The sequence below is a fragment of the Astatotilapia calliptera genome, chromosome 4 (assembly GCF_964374335.1).
Source record: "Astatotilapia calliptera chromosome 4, fAstCal68.1, whole genome shotgun sequence".
Classification (NCBI taxonomy): domain Eukaryota; kingdom Metazoa; phylum Chordata; class Actinopteri; order Cichliformes; family Cichlidae; genus Astatotilapia; species Astatotilapia calliptera.
In genome coordinates this window covers 27,015,752-27,041,997 of record NC_137425.1, presented here as the reverse complement: position 1 = coordinate 27,041,997, position 26,246 = coordinate 27,015,752, and the positions used below count along the sequence as shown (strand labels likewise).

General features: G+C 39.6%; 1 protein-coding gene across 2 annotated transcripts; it reads left to right on the top strand.

Moving 5' to 3' along the window:
- Positions 1-462: 462 nt before the first annotated feature.
- grb2b (growth factor receptor-bound protein 2b) lies at positions 463-25,372 on the top strand. 2 transcript variants are annotated; one of them, XM_026165830.2, is made up of 6 exons: positions 463-633; positions 2,153-2,278; positions 19,842-19,939; positions 22,289-22,411; positions 22,970-23,138; positions 24,488-25,372. In XM_026165830.2, the coding sequence occupies exons 2-6, from the start codon at positions 2,201-2,203 to the stop codon at positions 24,671-24,673; spliced, it is 654 nt and encodes a 217-aa protein (XP_026021615.1). In that variant the 5' UTR covers positions 463-633; positions 2,153-2,200; the 3' UTR covers positions 24,674-25,372. The 2 variants fall into 2 exon arrangements, with proteins under 2 accessions (XP_026021615.1, XP_026021614.1); XM_026165829.2 differs by having other exon boundaries at positions 2,020-2,278.
- Positions 25,373-26,246: the final 874 nt, after the last annotated feature.

The window sequence follows — 26,246 nt, the reverse complement described above, 5'->3', positions numbered from 1 at the left end:
CCTTTCTTTAATTGCAGCTGAGTTTCTTTTCATCTTGGATTACATATTTTATTTCCTCTTTTTCTCTCCGTGTTATAGTTTGTTCTTCTTTTGAGGATTATGAAAACAGTTTGGTTCTGCCCATGCTGTGGTGTCACTGCCTCTTGGATAACCTTTCAGAGTGCCATTTTCACGTGATTAGCTGGTGTAATTGCTGACGTTAGGTTTAGTTAAGCCGGATTATTTAAAAGTTATCTTGGCTAAACTGATCTCAGTGCCTTAGTCACGTGGTACAAATAGGTGCTATTTAGCTGTTGATAAAAAAAAAAGAAATTGAACGATTTAGAGTGAGTGAATCTTAACAACTAGTATGTCTCTGCGAAAATTAATTTTCCTTAACACTGAAAAAGACTAGCAGGGAGGAGCTTACGTACACGGAGGCAGATCCTCCCAGTTCTTTGGAAGGAAGCGGAAATGAGCGTCATAAACCTTATGCTAGTGGCTAGTTTTTTAGGCTTCTAGGACGGGTGTAAGCGACACCACACGTACCTTGCTGGTTGCCTCTAGAGGAAGCAGGGAGTGGATAATTACACGACAGAGTTTTGCTGTTTTTTTTTTATACAGTGACACTATCGAAACGGAATATCTATAGTGGTGAGTTTTCAGTACGCGTTTTGTCAACTCAAAAGTTGTGTACTGTTTTATTTCATGATGCTGTTTTAGTGAAGTTCAGTAACGTTAGCTGGGCTAGCAGTAGCAATAACAGCTTGCGCTATGTTTAAAAAAAAAAAAAAAAAAGATGTTTTCTTCCTTTCCACATATGCTAGCGTTAAACTAGCGACTAGGCCTCGGGTGCTAAGAAACACCCCACACTTCTTTCAGACCAGCCACGAGCTTTAAGTGATGTCGATGTCAGATGGTCCGGTGCGGAAGAATTGAGGTTCGGGTTTGATAACCATACTGCATCGCAGTTATTGTTGTCCGACCGTTAGCCGGTATGCTAGCTGTAGCGTTCTAGAACAGTGGGCGCAGTCTGTTGGCTGGAACGGAATCGATTCACTCGAGCGCGACTAAAAGAAAAAAAAAGAGGTATAAAACCATACTCTGTTGCTCTCCATGCCCTTTTTGAAATGAAAAAAAAATTCCATATAATTTTCACAATAATATGGGCGTGTGAGAAGGTTGTCATGTTTAAGGTTAGCTACAGTCTGCCTTTGGACTTCAAGCTTCCCTTTTTAATACTAAGCCTAATGCCACCTCTGACAGCGACGATGCCTTTTGTTCTTTTGTTTTCGGTAACGCTGACTAGCGATGAGTTGTTTGGCGTTTTGTTATTGTAAAAGACACAAACGAAAGCGAATGTAGTAACGTTTTGGACTTGATGATGCCGGTGACGGCAACTCGTTTTCTCTAGAAAAATATGTCATGTGTCGTTTGTTATTGCCTAATAGTTAAGTTCTCAAAAATAAAAAGGAAATGCAGATTTTCAAAAGAGGAAAAATGATTTCTCATCCGTTTGGTGTTCCTCTGTGGTCATCTGGTGGACTGTCAGGTTTAAAGGCCTTATTAGACGCACGGTTGTATTAGCGAAAGCCCATCAGGGCTGTACTGTAGCATATTAGCAGCAAACTAATTAGATAGCTTAACTTTATCTGTTTAACTAAATAGCCGTAGGTTTAGCCAGCGTATCACTGTCATCTCTACTTAAGTAACCACCGTCTTATCTTTGATCGGGCCAGGTGGTTGGTTGTCTGGAAGGTCTGTTGAAATTGACACTCGATAGAGTGAACTTTGTTCCCTTATCCTCTGATAATTTCTGGTTAGAGCTTTGCCACTGGTCATGAAATTGTGCTGTGTTTTGGAGGCTGTTCAGAAGTCAAATGGGAATAAAGTTGAATCGTATGTCCAGTATGCATTTTTAGTGAAAATTTAAAGACTAAAAATGCAATATAGACTATTTTAATTTTGCTTCGTGGGTTAACATTTGCCTGTTTAGTTATATTTGTTCACGTTGGGGTTTTTTGGTTTGTTTTTTTGCAGGTACCTTTCTGCCACCTTTATGTGAGGTCTCAAACCTAAGGGAACGGGTCATTGACTGGAGGAGAGACGCAGAGAAAGTATTTGATCACAGAAGCCTGGATACATTTTTTAGTTTGTTTTTTTTTCTCTTCAGTCACTGAAACGGCTGCAGATAAGCAGTTTTACAGCAGCTATAAGGACCATGGAGGCCATTGCCAAATACGATTTCAAAGCTACTGCTGATGATGAGCTTAGTTTCAAACGTGGAGATGTCCTCAAGGTCAGTGACAAGTATTTGAGCATTAAATGTTAAGATTTGTCTGTTTTGCTCATAATTATGCAACTCTGTAAGGTGTATTCTTGCCCTAAGGTTTTGTTTTTATCCATTACTGGCACTGTTGAGTAAAAGTGCCAATAAAGCGAAATCTCGGCAGTAGTGGGCTATTATAGAAGGAAACAAAATCTAACACATCAGGTAGTTTGGGATGTAGCTCAATATCCAAAGTTCACCACTATCATGTGATTATATGCTTGGTATTTACATTTGATGGCATAACCTTTATGGTTAAATGTTTCTGCTATTTTTAAAATCATGAATTATTCAATTAAATGCATTTCTATAGCACCAAATCACAGCAACAGTTGCTTTAAGGCACTTTATATTGTAGGGTTAGAGCCCTCTAATGGTAGAGAAAACGCCTACAAAGAGACAATTATTGTAAATGGACATCATCAATGTGACTTTTGAGAAGTCACAATAAGAGATAAAAGCTGTAAAGGTTTCTTTTATGGACTAGTAATATAAACCTGTGGTCAAGTCTTCCTCATCACAGTAAATTGCTTTTGTGGGCAAGGTCTGCTTTGCTTTGTGATATAGGTGGAATGAAATTAGGGGCAATAACATGCAACATGCCAAATTTTGTAGTTTATTATTGGGGGTGGGGGTTGTTTTTGTTTGAGTTTTTTTATTTTTTTTTTATTTTGTTGTTTTATCATTTAGTTTTACTTTGCAGTCAGCTTTGGCAGACAAGTTGACGGTTCTGTCAGGGGAATGGGTGCCGTTTTCCCTGAAAAAGAGATTTGAGAAGAGTCTTGAAAAGACTTCTTATCACAGCAGGAGGGGAGAGGCCTAGAGGGAGAGAGAAAGTCAGATTAGGAAACACTGAGCTAAATATAAATTCTATTAAATTTGCATATGAGACGAGGAATTATTGAACTTTTTCACTAATTTCTACTGCCAGCTGTCTTGTCAAGAAATCTCAAGCTTTTCACCAGATGGATGAGTTCCATCCAAGAAATTAATAGGAAATGGGGTTTTTTCTTTCAGTTTACACAATTAAATATTAAATACATGCATTAGTGACTGGGAAAGTCACGTACTTCTGTAAAAAAACACTTAGAAAAATCGAACACATATGGCAACATTTTATTTTGGGGTTTTTGTTTTCTCTTCTTCCTTTTTCTGTTGTAATTTTCGAACCTTAGATTTTACTTTTCCATTCCTCATAATGCATAAAATATGTTATGTCTTTGAAGAATATAAAATGTCTGACTTTCGTGCCCACTGGGTATGCAGGTTTGAAATTTAAAGAAAACTATTCATGTTCTCATTCATTGTTCCACACTAGTTGATGACCATGGGGTACTATACTGTAAGTGCACTGCGATAAAGGCTACAGAAATAAACGTAATACAGTTTGTCTCAACAGAAAAGGACTGTAAAACGGGGAAAGAAAGTCAGGATGAATGTTGCCCCGAGCAGTGTCCATATTTCATCTGAATCATTTCTTGGCTGCTTTGCCCATAGGACCAATTGTTAATTTTTGTGGAATTGAATGTAAGAATTGGCATGATTTTTGTAGATTCCCCCCCCACCCCCCAGTTTCTTTCATCCTCTTTTATCCAGTTTTTTTCCTCTTTTGTGACTCACCTCAGTAGTTGTGCATTAGTCTAAGCTTTAAATGTTTCCCCCTCAGGAAACTTGCGATAAAGGGGAACATACTCCTGTCATTCACTGAGTTACCCTCGCGCACACACGGAGGCAAGCTCCACTTTGATGTCTTACTTGCTTTGTTGAGCTTTAGTGAGCCCAGAATCTCAAAATGAGATTGACTACTGAAATGAGATTAATTGGCATTACCTCTGGGAATTTAAGTAATGATTGTATATAATCTTAAGTTATGTGACCTGTGGAGGAGCATGTCACTGAGCACATTTCTTTATTTCAGTGTGGACTGTGCTGAGTAAACTCTTTTGAAAGCGCTTTTTAAATGTTACATGGTTGTTTTGGAATGCTGTCCTCATCAAGATCGTTCCCATTAATTTGCCTAGTTTTCATTTGGAAAATATCTGATGCTTGTGTAACTTGGGCTGCAGTTGTTGCAAGCTCTTTTGTCAAACAAATTTAGCCAAATATACTAGCAGAATTTAGCTTAAGTGTCATGGTGAGCTGACATACTTACTACAGAAATTTGACAGAGCCACAACAGAACTGAGAAAAGAGCCTCAGAGAATCTGCACTGATTGCACTGCTGGAGCTCAACAAGACCTCCCTCTCTTACTGTGTCACAGTGTGAGAGGTGGGTGATCCGGTGCTTCATGTAGTGTTTGAACTTTTTTTTTTTTTTTTTCTTTCAACTGAGAACTGCCTTCTTGTTTACTTGACCTCACCACAGTCATCTCTGTAGCAGGGTTCTGGCTTCTTATGATGGGGGGATTTTTCAGGGTTGGGTTGTCTCATCGCTTTTGTCCTCACCATCTCTGCTGTAGTGTGAAAATAACTTCATCGTGCACTGTACCGCTTACTGAGATTTTTCAGAGTGATGGATGAGCCTCTCAATTGTCCAGGACCTGATGAGAGATTTACCACCTTCACACAGTCCATGTTGCTGCCTTGGCCTGGCCCTTGAAAGTTGGAATTTGAATGCCGCAGTCCTGGATGTTATCCAGTGGCAGGATGTTACCAACTGAGCATTTTAAAGGCTTTGTCTACTCATCCATCTTTATGCTGGTCCCTTGGATTTAGAGTGTCTGCAGCCTGAACTAACCTCTGTCACAAAAAGGTGATTAGGTCGTCATACTGGTCTCTAGCTGTAATACTTTTGGCTTTTCACCCCATCCTCTTCTGTGTGTACCATGTGGGTGTTTTTAGGCAACAGAATTCCAATAGTCAGCTGAACGTTTTCCAAGGCCTCACCTGATAAGGAAGAGGCCTTGTCCTGCCACTGATTAACTCATTGAATTGTAGAGGCCGTCATCTTTGGCTTCTAGGTGTGGAGGCCACACCCCAGTCCATGTTTGGCCGAGTGTCAATTCAGGATATTTGTGTAGCACTCAGCAGGGTCACACTAGACACATTTTTGTGCTTTCACAAGCTTGATGTGGAGCAGCTGTCACACTGGACTGTGCAAATCCGGTTCATCAGCTCCAGCCTTAAAGCCTTGCTCCGGGTCAGTCTAACAGAAGTCTAATGGTAGTGGTCTCAGCTTGTGTCCTCAAATCTTTTTTTGTTGTCTACAATCTCTTTTAGTCCAAGAATCCAGTATTAGATTTAATTTTTCCACTCAAGAGCCTGCTGGACATTAACGATGTAACTATGTGGCTGCCGTTGATAACTGTCAGTTAAGCCTGTACTCGTGATTGAGCTAGTAATTAGTCTTAAAAAAAATTTCTGTTTTTGTTTTATGCAAGTGGCACAATGTTAAACCTGTAAGAGCAGGATGTTGTGCATATTGTCATTGTTTTTTAAGTGTAGGATAGTCCTAAGTCCTTGAAGATCAGCCTTTGCAGTCATAACTGACCAACCAGCCTTATGTCAGTCTGTAAACTATCTACTGTTTTGCATTAGCTACAGTCATTTTAGTGAAATGAAGATGCGCAAGTTGGTCTGTCTCTTTCTGACTACCTCCCTCTGTTTGACTCAAGGCTGAGAGTAAAGATCAGTTTGATTACATAAGTTATTTAAACATTAATACCAAATTCCCGTCTTAATTGGTAACATTACGGTAAAAAAAGAAAGAGAGAGAGAAGGTCTAAACTGTTAAACACATTGATTTGCCTGATGCAACACAGCATACTTCATACATATAAAGAGAGCCTTTCTGAGGTGGACTATATTAGTTGGGGCTCCATTGCTTCCATCACCAGTGCTATCTGGCTGCTGATACTAATACTAAACAGCTTTGCTCTAAGGACAAAGGGTCCCACTCATGAGAGAGCAGCCCTGTGTTAAGGCTTTGCTTGTATGTAGCATCCTTAACTTTACATCATTTTCAGTATCACTCGGAGATGGTGGCCTCACGTTGGCGTTTTTAAACAGCGTCTCATCTAAGGAAACATTCTTAACCACAAATGTCAAAATAATCATCTAGTGGTGTATGAGCTCTGGGTGCAGTACCAGATATACTTGGAATAAAAAGCAGTAGTCTTTTACTGAATTGCCTGTTTGACTTAATGTTACTGGTAAATTCTAGTACTAGCTGCTATAACATTAATACACACCTAATATGATGGTGTTGCAGAGATGGTTTGCCTGTATTTTTACATTGTGGCCCTTTGGAAAACGAGTCTCAAAATCAGTTTTTGAATAAACCTACTTTTATCTTTATCAAATCAGCTTCAAAATATTTCCCAGCTTTTGTCCAGGCAGCAATTAGCCCAGTGTTGGGAATTGTTCCACTGGTTTTAAACGCACCTTTGGTGTGCAGGGCTAGTTTCAGTTGGTACAGTGTTTTGGGGTTTTGTTTTGTTTTTTTTGTTGTTGTTGTTTTGTTTGTTTGTTTTTTTTGGGGGGGGGATCCTATTGGTATTAGAATTGCATTTGGATCATAAGATGCTTTGGCCTGAACACCCACCACATGTGCTGACTTTTTAACTCAATTGGCACAATGGCTAATTTTCAAATCAGTATGTCAAATTAAAGTTTTCTAACTAGATGAAAGTTGTGATGAATGATGCCATACTACAGCAAAAAGAAGCTTATTCAGTTTTGTGTGTTGATGCAAATTTATTAGCAATGATTATTTTTCACTAGTGTGGTTTACTGTGGTCAGTCATACTACTTTGTTTTTTAATGCATAAACTGGCTGGCCCCTTGTTAGGCTATTTCTGTTTGCATTCTTGATACTGTTACAGCAACCCATTTAAGAATATCAATCACATTAAAAGGAGTCTTATCTTGCCCACTGTCACAAAGATATTTAGAAGTCATATTCTATTACTGTCAGCCAACTAGCGAGCACTGTGTTTAGCCCATCTGGTTCCCTATTCGGCTTCCGAGTAATTTGCAGCATGGAGTCATACACCAACATTGAGTTGTCTCATTTTTCTAGGTTAGTAAGTTGGGAAATAGAGTGACATAAGACATGGTCTACCCTTCCAGTGTTTCTTCACAGAACATTTGTTTTGCAGTTTCTTTGTTTTTTGTTGTATTTGTTATAAACAGAGTTTTCTTTTAAAGAAGCAACCTAAAATTAAATGCATTTTATAAACTACTGTCTATTAAAATTAAGGCTGTGACTCTTTATTCTTCTTATTTGCTCCTTATCAACAAATGGCAGACGAAGCTGTGACAACAACCTTCCTGTTTTAGCCTTGCAATTCATCGTTACAACTTCTCTTAATCTGACCGTACAGAGAGGTTAGTCGTTTAGACTTAAACCCATGCTTAGGTGTTTTCAGAAATTCATAATTCTCTGGCATGATTTTATGTGTAAAATGGCTCGCAGTACAAGTGTGCTGTGTGTGGGCCCATGACAAATTTGCATAGTGCAGACTAGCTTGGTCTCACAGTGTGATTTCCCATCATGCATAGACAAAAAAGGGGAAGATACCATATCTGGCAGCTTACTGTATTTCCAGCATTTTTGTGTCATTTTTAACTGTGGTTCTTGTCTCAGTTACAGATGTTGGTGTTCTTTACTTTTTCAACACACACACACACACACACACACACACACACACACACACACACACACACACACACACACACACACACACACACACACACACACACGATTCTTTTTAGTCAGTTTTCTGTGTCAGAAATTACATCTAGAGGCAAAGCAGCATGCATGAGGAGGCTACAGTCAGATCTGGTCATTGCCCCCAGCACTGCACACTTGTTCTCATTTCTTCTGTAAATAAATAAATAAAGCTTGCCCATCCTCCTAGTTTGCAGAATTGTCTCCCATTAAAATATCCTTGAACTGCAACTGTAAAATATGCTCTGACAACACTTTAAATAACTAAATAAGTTTTAAATCTGTAGGCAAGAGTTCAAGTTATGCTACTCTGTCAGTATCACATTTCGGGCATTAATGAAATTGGATGTCTTGTATCTGCCAACAAAGGAGAGGACTAATATTTTGTTATGCTGAGAAATCAAATACAGAGTGTGCATTCAAAGACTTGTTGACACGTAGGGTTGATGATATATGCTGCAGTTTGAACTTCCTTTTGAAAGAAAGAAACTTTGTGAATACAACGAGTTAGTTTTGGCATTTGTCAGTGAACACTCCTCACCACATTTTCATATATTTCTGCTAGCTACATGAAGGTCTTCTCTAAATATGAGTAAACAACAGCTTAAACATAAGTTCTAAATTTTGGGTGTATTTAGATCACAACATTTGGTTTTGACGTAATCTGAATATTAAGGTGGTTTTCTATTCAAAGAACTGTATTATCACCACCCACCCACTTTGTCCTGGTGCCCCAAACCTATTTTAAATCATACTTGGCTCAGTCTGTGGTAAAGTTGTCTAGTCTGGCCTATTAGCATGTCCATGCATCTATATGATTTGTTAATACTAAAGCTTAGCTGTTTTCACATCCTGTTTGATGTGTCTTCCAACCCCCAGCAACTTCCTGTGTTTCCACAGCAAACTCCAGCAGCACAGTGTGCATGTATTACACTGTAACACTGAGTTTACAAAGAAAAGTACAGGCGTTGCCCTTTCTGACATAGATAAACCTAGGTGCTCACCATACTCACTGTAGAATTGTTGTCAAATTACTTGCCTGTGCTCTTTTTTTCAAAAACTGCTCTATTAATACCCCTCTGTAACAACCTGTTCTTCTTTTGGGAGTTGCATAATAAAGGAAGATGGAGCGTTTAGCCAGTTACTTGACTGCTTTCTCACAGTCTCTGCTGCTTAATGACACCCTCGTCGCAAGTTAGGGAATTGATTTCCTTTTGTCCTCTTGACCACTAAATGGAGAAAAAAAAATATACCAGTGCTATCTTTTAATGCTTGAATATTTTGAAATGATAAGTCTAACTTAAAAAACTGATGAGCTGTTGTAAGATTTCACAGGATCCAAATACTGCTATTTTTATTTTCCTTTCCATCATTGGGTTTAGGTTGGCCACGCTTTACTGTGTATTTCTTGGCCATCTTTGTAAACCAGTGCTGAATTTGACTATGACTAGCTTAAGGGTCAATAAATTCATGCTGTTTTAATAGAAATTTGACTTTTACACTGCCAGAGACTTGTAGGATCTCTGTGTCGTCTCGGAGACTGCATGTATTGAGATCAGATTTGTGCAGGAGCAGGCTATTTTCTGATTAAGTGTTGAATTTCTGTAGAGAATGATTGGATAAATATATTTATTTGCTTCTCTGCCTTTCTGTTCTTTGTTCAATTTCAAATGGTTCTCAATAATGTTATGTCGATTAAGTCAATTTATCATTAATGTTTCTTTAAAGTACAATTTGTAACTGGTGTCTGCAAAGCAAAAATCCCATTAGTGACATCAAAATATAATCTATGCGATGTAAAGTTATTTTATTCAAGGCATTCTAGAGGCTAAGGCTCAACCAATATTAAATTCTACAAGTCATTGGAAGAGCTAGGCGCATTACTGCATTCATGAATGACATAATGTTACAGTCAAAAAGGGTCAGTGGTCAGCTTGAGGGAGTCAACATTAGTTACCACTTTCCTCTTGTGACAGCACACATTTGTTTGGTGCCAATGGATAGCGATAAGGCTGGGGGGGGGGGTTATATGAGCAAATATTGCCTAAGGTTAGTAATGGAGGAAAGTGTGTTTGAACTAGCCTTTTTCCTGTCCTGTTCCTTTGTCATTGTTCAGAGTCAATACACAACAGCAGGTCTGAACAGTTCACATACAGTTGACCCAGCGAGTGCACACTTTGAGCTGATGGCTGCCCAAATGACCATGGTGTACTTAGTCTCTTATGCCTGCAGCTAACACTTGAGTTGAAATCTGCTCTCTTGTATTGGCACTCTCCTTCCCTCTTCTCTGTGGCCTTGCTTGATAGTAACTTGTTAGTGCAATAAATTGTCTGTGCTAAGAGCCATCTGTAGACCATACGCAGCAGTCACACTTTCACAACTGATATTCAGCCACTTGACAAAGTATTTGGGACTGAGTAGACAACATGTAATGTGGCGACACGTGGCATTTGCTTTGTGATTGACAGCAGAAAGTAGGTTAGTGCAACTTCATTTTTTTGGGTGGGGGGTGGATCATAAATGTAATACTATATCATTAAATGTAATTAATTGCACAGTAGTACACGGTTTATATGAAGCTGTCAAAAGTGGCTAATTAAAGTAAGTTGTTATAAAACTATTAAAGGGCAGACCTTTAAAGTAAACTGCACTGAAATTAAAATGGTTGATAGTGCAGGTGATGGACACTCATTCCGTTTTGTAGCTGTGAACTAAAAGTGCCCTTTATAAAGAGATAATAGTGTTGACCATGCTTACTTTAAATAGGTACTTCCTCCTTACACGTCTGCATTTGCTAAAAGAAATGTGCGTATAACCTAAAGATGTGGCCATCATAGACTCACATTAGCTTAGTCATTCAGTAATCAGCAAAGGCAATCTGTGTGGCTCATTAAATCAGTCTTCCAAAGTAGTAATGAAGCCAGCTCAAATCTCTTGACTGATTACTGATGTCACCCTCTCCACAAACGGAAAAGCCTTCATCAATACCCTTATCAGTCTATCCTAACAATACATAATATAATTGATCTTTTTTTTTCTCTGTATGCCCTCAACCATTTCAGTGGCACAGCAGGTGCAGGTTAGATGTTGTCGCAGATATTTCTGAACAACCCTTGGATGCAGCCTTCAGTGAATTCACAGGGTACCACATAAAAAAAGAACGTGTGCACTTTGCAGAAGAAAACATAGCCTCTCTGCTCTGAAAAAGAAATGGCCTCATTTTATGTGATTTGCCCTTGAGGACTTTTCCTAAGCTGATCACAAGGAGTGTGAATCTTCAAAGTGCTCTCTCTCCCTCTCCGTCTCTTTCTTGCTAGCTAGCTATTTTGCTCTCTTGGTCTCTCTTGTCACACTGGTTTTTTTTTTTTCTCTTGTTTTTCCTCTCTCTGCCTGATCCTGCGCCTTTCCTTTCCTTTTTTTTTTTCTCACTAGTCATTCCCTCTGAGTGTTAAGTTAGAGCTGTAATTAGGTCTCGCTATTTCTCATCTTCACATCACTCCCTGATGATGCACCATAAAGACACTGACAGCTGTATTTAAACCAAAAAGTTATAATTTATTCTCTTTCTGTCCTCCACCCCCTTTTGGGTGTCCTCAGCTTTTGTTCCCACTGTGCATAGCATAGGAGATGGCCCACAAAAATTGATATGGCCATGGTGACCTGTATTCACTGGCACAACAAAAAAGTCACCTTGGACTGCAACTAGCCTAATCTTGTTGCTTCAAGTGCAACAGTTGTTATTAATAGATACAATTGTCTAAACTGTCACGTCTGTTTACTGCACAACAGATCTGTGGTTTTTACGCTCCATCCATTAGAAGGAAGAGTGCACTGAGAATTAAACCTGGTACAAATAGCATCTTGGTGTGAAAGAGCTTTCCTTCTCTACTTTTTATATGTGTATGTATAATAAAATCAGCTTACCGTATTTCCCGGACTACAAAGCGCACCTAAATATTAGCCGCACAAGCTAAAATCAGGGGAAAATCCTGTTTTGTACATACATTAGCCGCACCTGACCAAAAGCCGCAGGTGTTTCAATGTTGACTTATCATATGTAAGAGAATATGCACAAAGGGAATTGTCAGGAAAGAGATGGCTGTTTGGAGACATCACTTTTATTAATATTTTGAAAAACAAGTTATGGGTACATATTTGCACATGTAGTACATAACAGTAACCTACAGCACACCAGAAAAATAGATACCTTTTAGGCTCAGGTGCAGTGACACAGCTTTAACAAGAAGAAAAGTCAGTCATTCACCACCATCTTTCTCTTCTTCCTGCGCACTAAAACCACCAAAGTCCTCTTCTCCAGTGTCGGATACAAACAGGCTCAGGATGGCTTCGTCATCCACTCTTCTTCTCTCCTTCGTTGTCACTTTCAAAACCAAAGAAATCCTCGTTGTCAGTGTCAGAGTCCAACACCCTCAGAAGGGCCGTGGCGGTGTCCTCCTCTCCATCATGCAGCAGTCCAGCCCTTCAAAATCCGTTGGTGATCGTGGATGTTTTCACACTTTTCCACACTGTCAGAATCCACCGGTGGAGTTGGGCATAACTTGCTTTTTGGGCATAACTTGCAAGTTTATCGCCGCTCATCATCCACGCCTCCCGCTGAATGCGTAGCGCTACTTTGAAGTTTGTTTTTCGAGCTACTTCGTACGGCACTACGTTGCCTGGCGGATGGACATGTGACTAACATACCACTCTTGAACCCCGATCCTTCCGCCAGGCAACGTAGTGCCGTACAACACACAAAACAAATCGTCTTACGATATGACAAAAATCACGGACAATCCATAGAAAAGCCGCACCTGACTAAAAGCCGCAGGGTTCAAAGCTTGTGCAAAAAGTAGCGGCTTATTGCCCGACATTTACGGTAATTATAACAGGGTCCTTTCTAATGATTTTAAAAAGATTGACTGTTCTGTATGGTTTTCTCCATTATTGACAGTTATATCCTAGATGCATTATTCCAGAAATGATAAAGATTTTTCTTTTTCTTCATTACCTTTTACACAATGCGTCCATCTTTAACTTTGTTTCTGTTTCTTTCCCAACGAATACTAGTTTGGTACAATGAAAACAATGTTGTTTTCAGTCCATGTAAACTGGTTATTCCCCATGTGCCAGTAAAAGCACTTTGAGAACATATCAGGATTCAGTTTATTTCTGGTTAGATGTGTAATGAGTGTTTGAAAGCACGATTTTTGCCCTGTAATCTTTGCTCCACATTTGGTAGTGACCTAGAGCATTGTTTTAATTAAAATAGTGTTTCAAGCCTTGTTTATTAGAATCTAATGTAATCTGTGTCTTTTTGCATCAGGGGCACACTCATTGCCTTCCTGGCTCTTGCCTGCCCTGCTCTAAGTCTGCTACCTCCCTGCTGGGAGCAAAAGAGGTCAAACTCATTCTGAGCTTCTTCCCCCCCCCCCCCCCCTCTCTCCCCTTAACGTCTCTAAATCTGCTGAAGTTTTAATTCTGTCGCTCCATCGGTCTCAAAGTACTGTTGTCTCTCTTTTGAAAACAGATGTAGGGTATCTGGTCGGTGATGCATTAGTGTGGAGATTCTAAAGACTATCTCAGGATCCTGTGCACAGTCTTTAATTTGGCACACACACTATCAATCTATTATGCATACCCTAATAATACACTCAAAGGGCTTCTGCTTTTCCTGACCTTTTCAGTTTTGTCTGCACACTTATATCTATAGAGTCTGCCATGTTGGTTTGAAATGAGCTTAGTTTGTTCATGAAACCAATCAATTACCCATTATTATGATGATGATGATGATGATGATGATGATGATATTATTATTATTATTAATATTATGTCTTATAAACTTCAGGAAATGATCTTCTTCTTCAAATGGGTTGCTTTAAAAAAATAATAATAATTAAAAAAAAAATATGTAGGCTCTTAGCTTTGGTTCACAGAGTCTTCTTACCCGTGACTTACAGTGAATTTGCTTATTAAAACTGTATACTATTCTTGTAACTGCTAATTTTCTGTCGTCTGATTAGATAACCGAGCAATATTTGAAGTATGCCAAGGTTATCCTGTGCCGTGCAGTCAGAAAACAGATGAGTCTCTATCAGGTCCATTAGAACCAATGGCAGATCCATTAGTCTTTGGCCTGTGAGGGTCAGATGAAGCTTTAGCGTGTCTGTGTTTCTGTCTGGGCCCCTCTCTGACCTGCTGCACATTGAGATTAACCCGCAGTCCAAGGTAATCCCTGCTGCTGATTTATTGCAATCCTGTGTGGACTTTGCAGACATGTGCTTTATTTAGCAAATTGTTTTTTTTTTTCTGCAGCAGCTGTGTGTATCCCAGTGTACCTCACTTTCTCGTTTTAACCAGTATTTGGTTATATGACCATTTCCACTCATGCTATCGTAATTGTGGATGTGTCTTCTCTTCTTTCATAAGTACATTTTGTAGCTTAAAGCTTGGGATTTAAGGTAATCTCCATGCAATCGTTACATATACTCCATATCAAATACTGACAATAATGAACAGATGACTCTATTGTTGTATAGGCCCTCTGATAGACAGTCATAGCAGCTTTTGGTTAACAGTTTTCTCTCTCAATGTAACAACATAACAGAAGAATTTAGTACCTAATTTCTGAAGTTTTCATTAGGGATGTTTGGATTTATCAGTCGGAATTTGCCTATAAGGCGCCTGTTGGCCTATCAGCAAATAAGATGACGTTCACTGATGGCAATGCCTGATGGGTGTGTGTCCCATCGACTTTACTGTCCTTATGTTGTGGCTCGAGTTTAATATTTTTAATTTGTAGTGTTGAATTTGCCCAGATAGTGTGGTGAAGAGGTGAAAGACTTTTAAACATTCAAGTGTAATTTACATGTTATATTTCGTTTTCCATTTTTATGGTTTCTGTCATTTCCCCTTTTGTACATTATGTTTGTTTTTTTTAATCATTGGCAGCTGCAGGGCAGATTATTTTTAAAACATCAGCTCTTTTTAGTTATGCATAAGTGAAGAAATCCTGTTATGTGGCATCATTTTCTGTACATTAGTCTAAATACGCGTCCTCTGTAAAGATGACTGGGCTCTGAAGATAAAGGGCATTGAAACACAGCAAGCATCATTATGACATGGATTTATTCACTGTATTGTACATTTTATTTTATACACACATGCTAAATTAATAGTTGAGGACTGCCATGACATTTATGCATCTATAGTGTGCACTAAATTTGTGGGTGGAAGTTGTATATTATTTTAGAGTGTGTGATGGAAAGAGCTGGGGGAGGAGGGAGTCTATAGCGGCAGCTGTGGAGGAGATAATCCCCTGCCTGCGTCTCAAATAGAAACTCATACAACTATTGTGGTTCAATCGGATTACAAAGGAAAAAAAAATCTTCAGAGAAGGGGAGGGAATGTGTATCATCCACAGAAATGCAATGGCACAATACTTGCTCAGCTTGGACAGGAAAAAAGCACAGTCAGACAGAATGCTGTGGTTGTCTCCTCTATGGTTTCAAAAAAAACTGCCAACCTTGCAAATATTTTATTTCTGCTTTTCCTCGTGGACTGCCATTCTTTCAGTTTTGAAAGCCAACCCAGAAGCATTCAAATGGAAACCACTAATAAATAGTTTTTTGACCATGTTAGTTCCCTCTTTAAACATTCACCATGGTAACTTTGTGGCTGGAGGTCCTATAATTTTAACAAAGTAGAGCACATCTTCAGGTTACGTGAGATGATTTTACTTCCTTGCTTATTAAAAAGTTTAAAAGCTTCTCAGACTGTTTTTCTATGACTCGGGGACATGCTGCTTGAACACTGGAGATAATTTTAATTGTTTTTAAGATTTGAATGCATTTTTAACTGTTACCTGTTAACTATTTTCTCACAGGTATAAGAAAAAACTAAAGCATACAGTATAATGCAGCAACCTCAGTGCTCTGTTATTAACTTTAGTCATGGACTAAGTTTGAGTTCAGGAGGCCTAATGGCATATTGTGGCGTCTAGCAGACAGTCAGTCTCTACAGTGATAGAAAAGAGACATGATTCACAAGTGACAAACTTTAATTCCGGTAAATATATTTGTAACCTACTCTACACTTTACTGTATTTGATTGTGAAGGGGCTCCATTGTTTCTAATGTCTGAATCTAATGTGATCTTGTCACCTAGCTGAAAATGAAATGTAAAATGCCATTTCAAGTTTCATTTTCAGTTGCACATTCAGTCTCCTTTGCTCATATCAATCTACATGCAACAATTAATCGAGCTGAGAACGTTTTTTTCCTTGAGGGGGGTCAGAGTGGAGGGTGACTTGAACAGCACGACTGATGCTGCTTTGGGTTGAAGGGTGCTTCAGCAGAGTGCCTGCTCGCCAACAAGTGGGCTTGAGCCTGGGTCATGAAGATGAATCATTGCCTTTCTTACTTGTTGGCAACTCTTCATCCTACACTAGAGTACAAGAGCACATTTTGTACTCCTACAGTATTTGTTGCTTTAATGTTTGTTTTTAGTAGATGGGAAGAAGACAACTAAGATTTCTTGCCACCTCTACCTCATACGCAGCACTGCTGAAACCACAGGGTGCACACTGTATGCTCATTTCTTGGATGAGTTCTACTTCATCATACATAGATCAGGCAAATCAGTCACTCGCGCCATCACATGTTGCTCATGATTGTGCGCCCAGGGCGCTGTTTCTGTCTCAAAATGATCCACCCTGTGAGTCAACAATTTATGCGACCATGTACAGTATATGGAGTGTGTGTATTACAAAACTGACTTGGCGTTCCCAATATCTCAAAGATATCGTGGGTAATAATCAGTCTTTGCTTTTGACTTTTTCATTAAATCTTCTCTTACTGACGGTGTTTCAGTTGAGCATGGCCTGGCTGTTAGTGATACAGTTAATGGTTTGATTTCTGCATATTAGTCTGCTAGTGTTGCTCTACAAATTTCTGTCAGTTGATCCAATAGTCTGGGCCATGCAGTAACTTGTGATCAATTATTTAGGAAGCATGAATGTGTGCTCCCCAGATCTGCTCCGTTGATTTGACGCCCACCCTCACTTCTTTTCATTGCTATCATAAAGTTTTGTGATTCAGGAAAAACTTTCCCTACCATAAAATGTACTGGGATATTGTTCTCGGATTTAGTCTTACATTTATGATCTGAATTTTTCTGTAGACCTAGGATGACCTGGAAAAACTTGTATTAGAAGCTATAAAATCTCATACAGCCTACCACCAGATTAAACACCTTTTTGTCTTGTCTTGTTATGCTCCACTTGCAGTAACTATTCAGCTTTGTGTTTGCAGAGAACTGAATGATGCCACACAGTATTAGTCTGGGTAGTCTGTCTTTCTAAAGGCTTGTTCTTAAAAGGCCAGTTTTGTGTGCTTGCATCCATCCCAGAGGCTAAGGCCCTTTGACTTGTGTAGCTCTGACAGTGCTACATTCACTAGGGAAAACACAGTCACTCTTTCTTGTACTTCATTGTACTACAGTTCTCCCTGTATCCACTGTTGCACATGCGAATATGGACACATCTACCTTCCCACACTTCATTGCATTTTCTTTTTTCCCCTCACTCTCTAAAGCCGCTCCCTCATTGAGTAATGCTGGTCTTGTGCAGGGTTAGCAGCTGGGGAGTTGAGGGACAGCTGGCATTCTGCAGGCAAATAGACCCACATCACTCACTGGGCCAACAAGACAGCTGTCTGGGGATGGGCAAAGGGTAAATTGTGAATTTAAGTGGAGGGGAGGGGGGCCAGCAAAGTGGGAAAATGTGACTATAATAGAGGGGCACGTTGATGTGTGATGCTGCATTAGGGATGGGGTGCATACTCTAGCTAAAAATATTTTCTCCAAATTATGCAAAGAAAGTCTGATCCAAGATGGTGGGGGGATTTTAGCAGACGTTACTCGCTCAGAACTGAACAGTCCTTCAACTCAGATTTCTGACTGGATGACAGAGTGGAGCTTAATGCCAGTACTGCTTTACTTAAAAGCTTCTTAAAGAATCAAACAAATGACAGCTTGGTTGTGTAACATGTGTGTCACATATTTATTTCATTTCAGGCTTTATACACTGCTGGTGCTGGGCATAAGTCATTCTTGGATAGGATTTGAATCCTTTTTGTGTTGTCATTCACATAAAAGCTATGTGACTGTAAGCTAGAGCTTAGTTTCCTTCAAATCTACATGTCAAGATGCTGCTTGAAAGCATAAACATGTTACCAATGTTATGTAATGCATAATTAACTTTAAGGAGGGATGTAGTGTAATTCTTCAACTTATATATTTGAAGCTAAATTATCAGCGAAGGCTTTTCCACAAGGATATGGAGACCCAACTATTGGGGTCTATTTTACAGGGCATCTGATGCTCAGTATTTTATGCTATTCACAGATCTCTATAATTGTCGGTTTCAGTCAAGTGGTGAGTGGTAAAGAAGGTTTGGTAGGGGAGCATCAAAATTCTTAGCTTTAAAATAAGTTTTCCTCTTTGTGTCAGGGAAACAAAGAATCCCTTTTCAAATTTCTCAGCTCTTCATCCCACAGTTGACCATTTAGCGAGGGCAGAATTATGCAACATGCCAGATAAATATCTGCCACTGATATCTCGGAATGGCATCTTATCTGCTGATATGCCGATCTCAGTCAACATGCTATTATTGGCCAGTACTAATATTTGGCTGCAACACTGAGATTTAAAGTTCTTGAGCATTCCTTATTTACATCTCCCTTCTCTGAGAGTAATTTTTGTTCCTGCCTGCTGTTGTTTAGAATGGCACAGATGTGAGTGCGATGATCTCAGAGTAACACGTTGTGCTGCTGAGAATGGAGTACAAACACAGTTAGGCAACGTAACACAGGGGATCGTTCAGTAGCATTCTATAGCGTGCTCCTCACACACACATCATGGAGACAGATTCTGCCCACAGAAATCAGGGTTACAAACCGAAAAAACTTGTGTTAAAAGCCACACTATCGTTGCGCAATTGTCAACATGCTGTCACAGGTATTTTCTGAAGTAGCTTCTGAAAATTAGGATGTTCTCTGTCTTTGCAGTTAGATTTGTCATCAGTTATGTTCCTAATATTTGTGAAACACCTACAACCCCTCCTCCCTACTCGGCAGGAAACTGTTTCTCATCTGAGCACATTTAAAGCATGTCAGGGCGAGCATGATGCAGTCATTATCTACCATTATACTCCCATCGCACTGAATCGGAGACAAGAAATATATGAAACTTCTGGTAGGCTCTGTAATTGACTAATAATAATAATGGATCAAGTGACGTGACATTCATTTAGATTAAGATTTGGGGTTAACATTGGGAAATGCCCAAATACTATTTTTTGGTTGTTGTTGTTGTTTTTTTTTTTGTTGTTTTTTTTTTTTCCCCTCTTCTCTTGCATGACCTCCCTCACACGCATTCATTTAGAGGCACATTAAATTGTGACACACATGGTTGAACCACAAGCCCAGCACACCTGCACTGTGGTTCTGTCTTGTCAGACTTGAATGGCCTCACAGCTGTCTCGTGTCTCTCTGATATTACTGGCTTGTTAGTTTCTATAGCTTTAAAGTTTAGGACACATTTATTGTTCTTTTGCCAGCTTAAATCTATGGTTGAAGCTACATTTGATTTAAGCTGCAGACTGCTTTTGCCTCAGTGTTTTTGTACTTTGCTAATATTTACCAAAAGCTTCTCTAGTATGCAGTACAATCACCACCTTGACATAACAGGAAATTAAACCAGTTGCCGTAAGGCTCAATTTATGTTTGCTTTTCATTTGTTGACATTTTAACTTGAATGACCTCTCTGTTTTGTTTTGGGGTTTCTTTTCTTTTCCAACACCAGGTATTAAATGAAGAGTGTGATCAAAACTGGTACAAGGCAGAGCAGGATGGAAGAGAAGGCTTCATCCCCAAGAATTACATACAGATGAAACCCCATCCGTAAGTATTGTCACTTATGCATCTGTACTCTTTCATAGCAAATCATTAAATTGGACATATTAACTGATTTTTGAAGCGTGAACAGGGGAGCTTTTGTTCAGTGATATGCGCAACCTGAGCAGACTTGACCGAGTGTGAGGGTAAGAGAGAGCCCTTGAGATCACTCCTGGCTTGATCCTCAAGAGGACAATTACCTCTGGACCTGTGCTTAGTGCCAAATTAGCTCTCTCTTTATTAACGTGCTCAAGGCCTCTTACAGTTAATTGAATATTGACCTACTGCAGCATTGCTATCAGATGTGCCTTTCAAAGGAGATCTTATTGATCAGCCTTTTCTTTAGTGTGCGTTTGCCTATCATTTGTACAGATTTAACAACAATACTAAAGTGTTTGCAGAATTTTATTATTGTTATAGGGAATCGATTTTCAGCTGGGCTTCATGCATCATCTGTAGTACTTCAGTCCGTCAACAATACTTATAATTGTATGATGGTTCTCAACAGTGTGGCTTTTTTTTTTCCTGTTTAAAAACATGTTTCCTTATCTGCTTCATAATGAGCATGCTGTGAGCAGATATTGTGCAGGCCCTCTCAGACACAGTTAATCTGCTGCCATCTGAACCTAAAAACTGCTGAATTTGTTCCCCAGTTGCTTTCCTTAAATGGCAACATGACAAGCTTACTAAGTTGTACGTACTTCTCACTTTCAACTCAGCACAAGTCAGATGTTCACTGAGAAAGACAGCCAGGTTGTATATTTACTGTAATGTTTACAGATGGAACTATTCAATACTGTAGTGAAGTAGAAATGGTAGTGACAGCACTGATATCGAGTTTTCTTTGTTTTGAAAATAAAGAGCCAAAGCACCAGGCACTCGCACTCCCCAACAGAACTGCACACACAGCTGTGCTGTACAGCAGTTCGCAGAAGAGCATTTCTGTTTCTCTTACCAGTAGTAATGATGTTTTGTGGGTTATCCGTGCGGTTATGTAATAAGAACACAAATGGTTTCAATAATTCCCTCTCACAGAGGTGAACGTGTTTCTGATGCCAGTACTTCTGTTTTCTTGGCTCCAGTAATTGCTCTGCTATTACTTTTATCAAATAGGGAAAGGGACTCTGCACAGGCGCACTGTCCTGCCAAGCCTGATACAAGATTAAGAGTTGGCCATTACATTATTGATCTTCACCGATGTGTAAAGGAGCCAAGATTTCGTCTTTGGGCTGGCTATACTTTTTAATTATTTACACAAGTAAAAAGCCTTCACTTGCTTTGTCTCCCATTTTTCTCTTCCTCTCTCTGCCAGTCTTTATAAATCTCACTCACTGTGATATATTAAGCTGCTTTCACTCACAACAGAAGCACTGCAGCGCTGAACGTTTCTCAGCCTGTCCCACTCAGTCAACCTGGACCCTAAACACACTTAACCCTGCAAGCTTGTTAGTACAGAATCTGTGTAGGGCTAGATAAGCTAGTAGTCTAATAAATTTGCATAGAACACAGTAGTGGGCAGTAAGTGCTGTACCCAGCTTCTCTAACCAAACATTATTTTCACTAGTAAACAGATTTAACGATTGGTAAATGGTAAACAGATTTGCTATATTTTAGAAATGACTACTGAAAATAATTATCCCAGCATTGTCCTGTGTTCAAGTGTGTAAAAAGAAAAAAAGAGTGCACTTTAAAATCTAATAAACACATCTCAAAACCTCAGATTGAGTCACTCATTTCTAAGCCAATGTGAGAGTTGAGGTCAAGCTGTGTTTTCATTGCTCTTCATGTGTGGTTTTTAGAAAGATTACGAAAGTCTACGAGACCCTTTTATCATTAACAGAACCTATTTAATTTTAATATGGAGATCACTTTCCTTTCTTGAAGATAGGACTGACAAGTGCTCTTAACATTCCCCTTACTTTAGTTGCGTATTCGTAAAACACCGCTTTTGGCTTGGTAGATGCAAAAGTCAAGTGAGGTTGCGCAATATTACTGTAAAAGGTTATCAGATAAGGTTTTAAAAGGGACCTACAATACAGATTTATAAATAACTTTCTATAAATAACGGTGTGTGTTAAACCTAAGCTTGCAGAAACATGTTTTTTAGTCATTTCTTAAAAGGAAAGACTTGTGTAGCCAAATTCCACAGACTGGGTTCAAAGTGACTCAGTAGGATGTTGTTTATGGTAAAAACAAAGTAAAAGTTGCTTTTTTTGTTATTTGTTTGTTTTCTATGGATGTAGTCTCAGTCATATGTTGTTCCTTGTATAACTGGGCTCGAAGCCTGCCACCTTTGGGAGAGCTTGGTGTTTTGTATCATCGGTCATGTGACACTGAGTCCTCTCTGCTCTCCAGGTGGTTCTTTGGGAAGATTCCCCGTGCCAAAGCAGAGGAGATGCTAAACAAACAGAGGCATGATGGCGCTTTCCTCATCAGAGAGAGCGAGAGTGCACCGGGGGATTTCTCTCTGTCTGTGAAGTGAGTATCACATAGAAACAACTAGTATCACACTTGGTTATCTATAAATACAGTTTACTATTATCATTATATCAGCACATGGTTTCCTGACATTTGATCAGGTTCCTAAGTTTCCATATTTGGCATGTTTGAGTCATCAACAAAGCCACTTCCCTATTCTGGTGAAGTCTCAGTGATGCCCTCCAGTGGCCAGTGTTTGCCATGTTGGACCGGAGCCTTCAGTGTTCTTAACTTTACAGCCGACACACACACACATTTCCTCTTGTCTGTCTTTGTTCATTCTGTCCTTCTGGAAAGAACAGTAGGCGACATGTAAAGTTTGATGCCAAGATATGGATCTTAATTACTGTCTGAACTGTTCTGATTCCAGTTAGTTGCTTTGGAACAAATGCCAATCTGTTACCAGCATGTTGATTCATTTGACTAATACTTACAAGGCTGTCAGACATCCCTATTTGATAAGTGGTGGTTTGTATGTGTAATTTGCACTGCCTTCAGGGCATCTAGGTACTTCTGTCAGAAGTTGTCGCTTACTGTCCCCTCTGTGACCTTCTCTAGGTTTGGAAATGATGTCCAGCACTTCAAGGTTCTTCGTGACGGAGCTGGGAAGTATTTCCTATGGGTGGTGAAGTTTAACTCCCTCAATGACTTGGTGGAATACCACCGCTTGAACTCAGTCTCCCGCAATCAGCAGATCTTTCTTCGAGATATAGAGCAGGTCCCCCAGGTAAGACATGACACGCACATAGCGAAATGAGCTGTGGGTTGGAAGTCTTTTTCTTCTCTTCCCCACCCCACCCCCCAAAAAAAAGAAAACGCTAAAAAAAAACACGCGGTGCAGTGTCTTTGACAGACTACTGTACGTAGATTTTTCTAGACACAGACATGCGTTTAGCATCTTAGTATTCGGATTTAAAAGGACCGCACATGAGGGCAGAACCATTAAGACCAATATGTAGTTGTGCACTTTTCATTTTCACTTGCACATCATGCAGTGCACATGTGTGAGTGGAGGTAGTTGCTTTGATTTCTGACTGTTTAAAGGTATATGAGTAAAACTGAAATGTTATGTTGAAGCAGAATGGAAAACTGTCCCTCAAATTTGTATGTGCGTATTCTGAGGACATGTTTTTGCTTAGATCATTTGCATTAATATTTTGGAGATGAGTAATGCAGATGCACGATTTGCCTGATCACACTGTGTTATGTTGTTCTTTCACTGGAGAATATGTACAAACACAGCTGTCAGTGTTGTGGCAGAAGGTTGATTAAAAATGTCCACAGGTGACCTGCTGTCCTGGATTCCAAATTGGTTATGAACAAGGTTTAGAAAAGAGCAGCTGATTATTTGAGAATTGCAGTTGCATTTTCAGCTAGAGGAGATTATACTCTTCTGAAGCTATTAAAGAACTCTTGGCTAATGTGTCAGTATAAAAACCATAGATGGCAGCCAGACGTCAGATGAAAATCTAGCAACTATTTCTGTAACACGTGATCTCTTCTCTGACAACCCTGCATGTTAACGTGCAGCTGTGTTTGGACGCTCGGATTGAATCTTGATGTCACCTTGAACTAGCAGTAGTGGTTTTGTAGTGGTGTTAGATGCGGTAAAGCTGCAGACTGAGGGACATGTTGCAGGGTTAGTTGCACAGAGGATGAAGAGGAAACATGAGTCAAACTTAAAAAGATGAGAAGAAGTTGCAGGTAAACCAGAGGAAGAGAGAGACTGACAGAGAGTCAAGTGTATCTGTGGGTGTCAGAGGCAGGTAGTGGGAGAGGACATAGTGAGGTAGCAAGTGTGTGTGAGCAAAAGCTGCAGACTGCAGAGGTTTCATAAAGATCACAAAGCAGAAAATGAAATGAAGGAAACTGCCGATTTTTGAAGCTTCACAGAATTGATTTAATTCGTTGTAGTCATGGATATTGTCTGTTATTGTGGCGTTAGGCTGTAGGGTGCTCAGAACATGAATTTTGTCTCGTTTACAGTTGAGTCGGTGTGGATTCCAGTGTTTTTCTTTAGTTTCATTGCATCCCCGTTGCTGCAGTTTTGCTAACCATCATCTTTCGATCCCGCAGAATCCCACATATGTGCAGGCGCTCTTCGACTTTGACCCCCAGGAGGAAGGCGAGTTGGGTTTCCGACGCGGCGACTTCATTCAAGTCCTGGACAACTCTGACCCCAACTGGTGGAAAGGAGGCTGCCACGGCCAAACGGGCATGTTCCCTCGCAACTACGTCACGCCTGTCAGTCAGAACATGTAAACAGTCAGACCATGTAAACAACAACAACCACCACAACAGCAACCATCACCACCACCACCATCATCATCGTTTTTGATCTCATCTGAACCCCACCCTTCCCAAACCCAACCCCCTTCCCACCTCTCTCTCGGCCATCCCACGATAATGGGAGCAAAGAGAACGCAAACAACTGAAAGACAGAGAATAAAAATGACAGGAGCAACGCTGTCGTGGGCGACGCTGTGTGGGTGACAGCTGAGCAAAAAAATCAACTTTTATATGTGCTGAGAATGTTCACAGTGAACGCCTCAGCGAGGACCGAACTGTCTTTGAGGGAAATCTAGATGCAGCATACATTAGCGTCCTGCTTCAACCGTGAAGATAACCAAATGATTCAACCGCTCCCACAGCTGCTTCTGTCTCCTCCTTAACTTCCTAACAGTCTGCCTTTCTTTTGTTCTGCTTTCTTTGCCACTTTTTGTTTTAATCAACTGAACGAAGAGCCTACTGATGAATCCTAACTCTGTTTTAAAGAAAAGAAAATACATAAAAATATATAAAATTAAAAAAAAAAAGAAGAAGAAACTGTTTTAGAAATGTACAAAAAGAAGAGGAAAAGATGATTGCATCAACAATACATAAAGTCTCCATGTTTAAGATCATTGGCAGAGAATTGTACATCAGCCTCAGGCTGCATAAATAAATCAATTATAGAGAGAAGTCATTTTTTTAAGAATATATATTATATATTTGTATGTGTTTGTCTGTTTTACCTCTCATCACAAATTGTTTTGGGTTTTTTTCCATTTGTAAATTATGTTCAATCTTCTGTCAGTCTGAATAAGACCTAGTAGCTCTAGAATGTGATGAATTGTCAATTTTGTTTCGTTTTTTTTAACCTTTACATTATCTGAGGGCTCTCAGATAAAACCACATGACATTTAAAGGGTCACAAGTTCCATTTGAAAAATGTTTTTGTCTGTAACGCAGAGAAAGTAAAGTCGATTCTCTGAAGAAGTCCTGTCAGGAAGCTAATGTTGACCAGCATAGCAGAGCCATGAATGCTGCAAGAGCTGTCACACAGAGCCCTGTACATAAAGGTCAGCAACCTTTCCGAAAGCCAATATATTTATTGCAGCCATTTTTCTTTTTTACCAGGGCAGTGAATGTAGCTGACCGAGTCTATAGACACAAACATGAGGGAAGCTAGGTCGGAGAACTGAATTTCACAACCACGCAAGGGATTTTAAGACTTGTAGAGAGGGGAAAAAAACAGCAAAAATAAAAATAAATTAGTGTTTATTTGTGAAGAGACTGGTGAATGAGGATATGTGGAGGCAGTTAACACATTCAAACACATTCATTTCATGCATGCATATGCAGACACTCTCCTCCTTGTAATACATGCACGTAGCGTAGAGGCTGAGTTCGGATAATCACGTTGTGTAATAATCACCAGTGTAGATCTGCAGCTGGCACAGATCAGCAGTTCAGAAACCTGAGATTGTCTTTTCTGCTTCAATTTGAGAGATCATCTGTAAACGATGTAAAAGATTTTGTTTTGGTCTTTTGTTTGTTTTCTTCGTTCAAAGTT

What these genes read in the sequence shown, in the direction of transcription:
- grb2b (XM_026165830.2), top strand. Translation starts at nt 2,201, where the DNA reads ATGGAGGCCATTGCCAAATACGATTTCAAAGCTACTGCTGATGATGAG. An exon ending in ATACAGATGAAACCCCATCC is followed by an intron (nt 19,940 to 22,288) that starts GTAAGTATTGTC and finishes TCTGCTCTCCAG; the next exon opens with GTGGTTCTTTGGGAAGATTC. An exon ending in GATTTCTCTCTGTCTGTGAA is followed by an intron (nt 22,412 to 22,969) that starts GTGAGTATCACA and finishes GACCTTCTCTAG; the next exon opens with GTTTGGAAATGATGTCCAGC.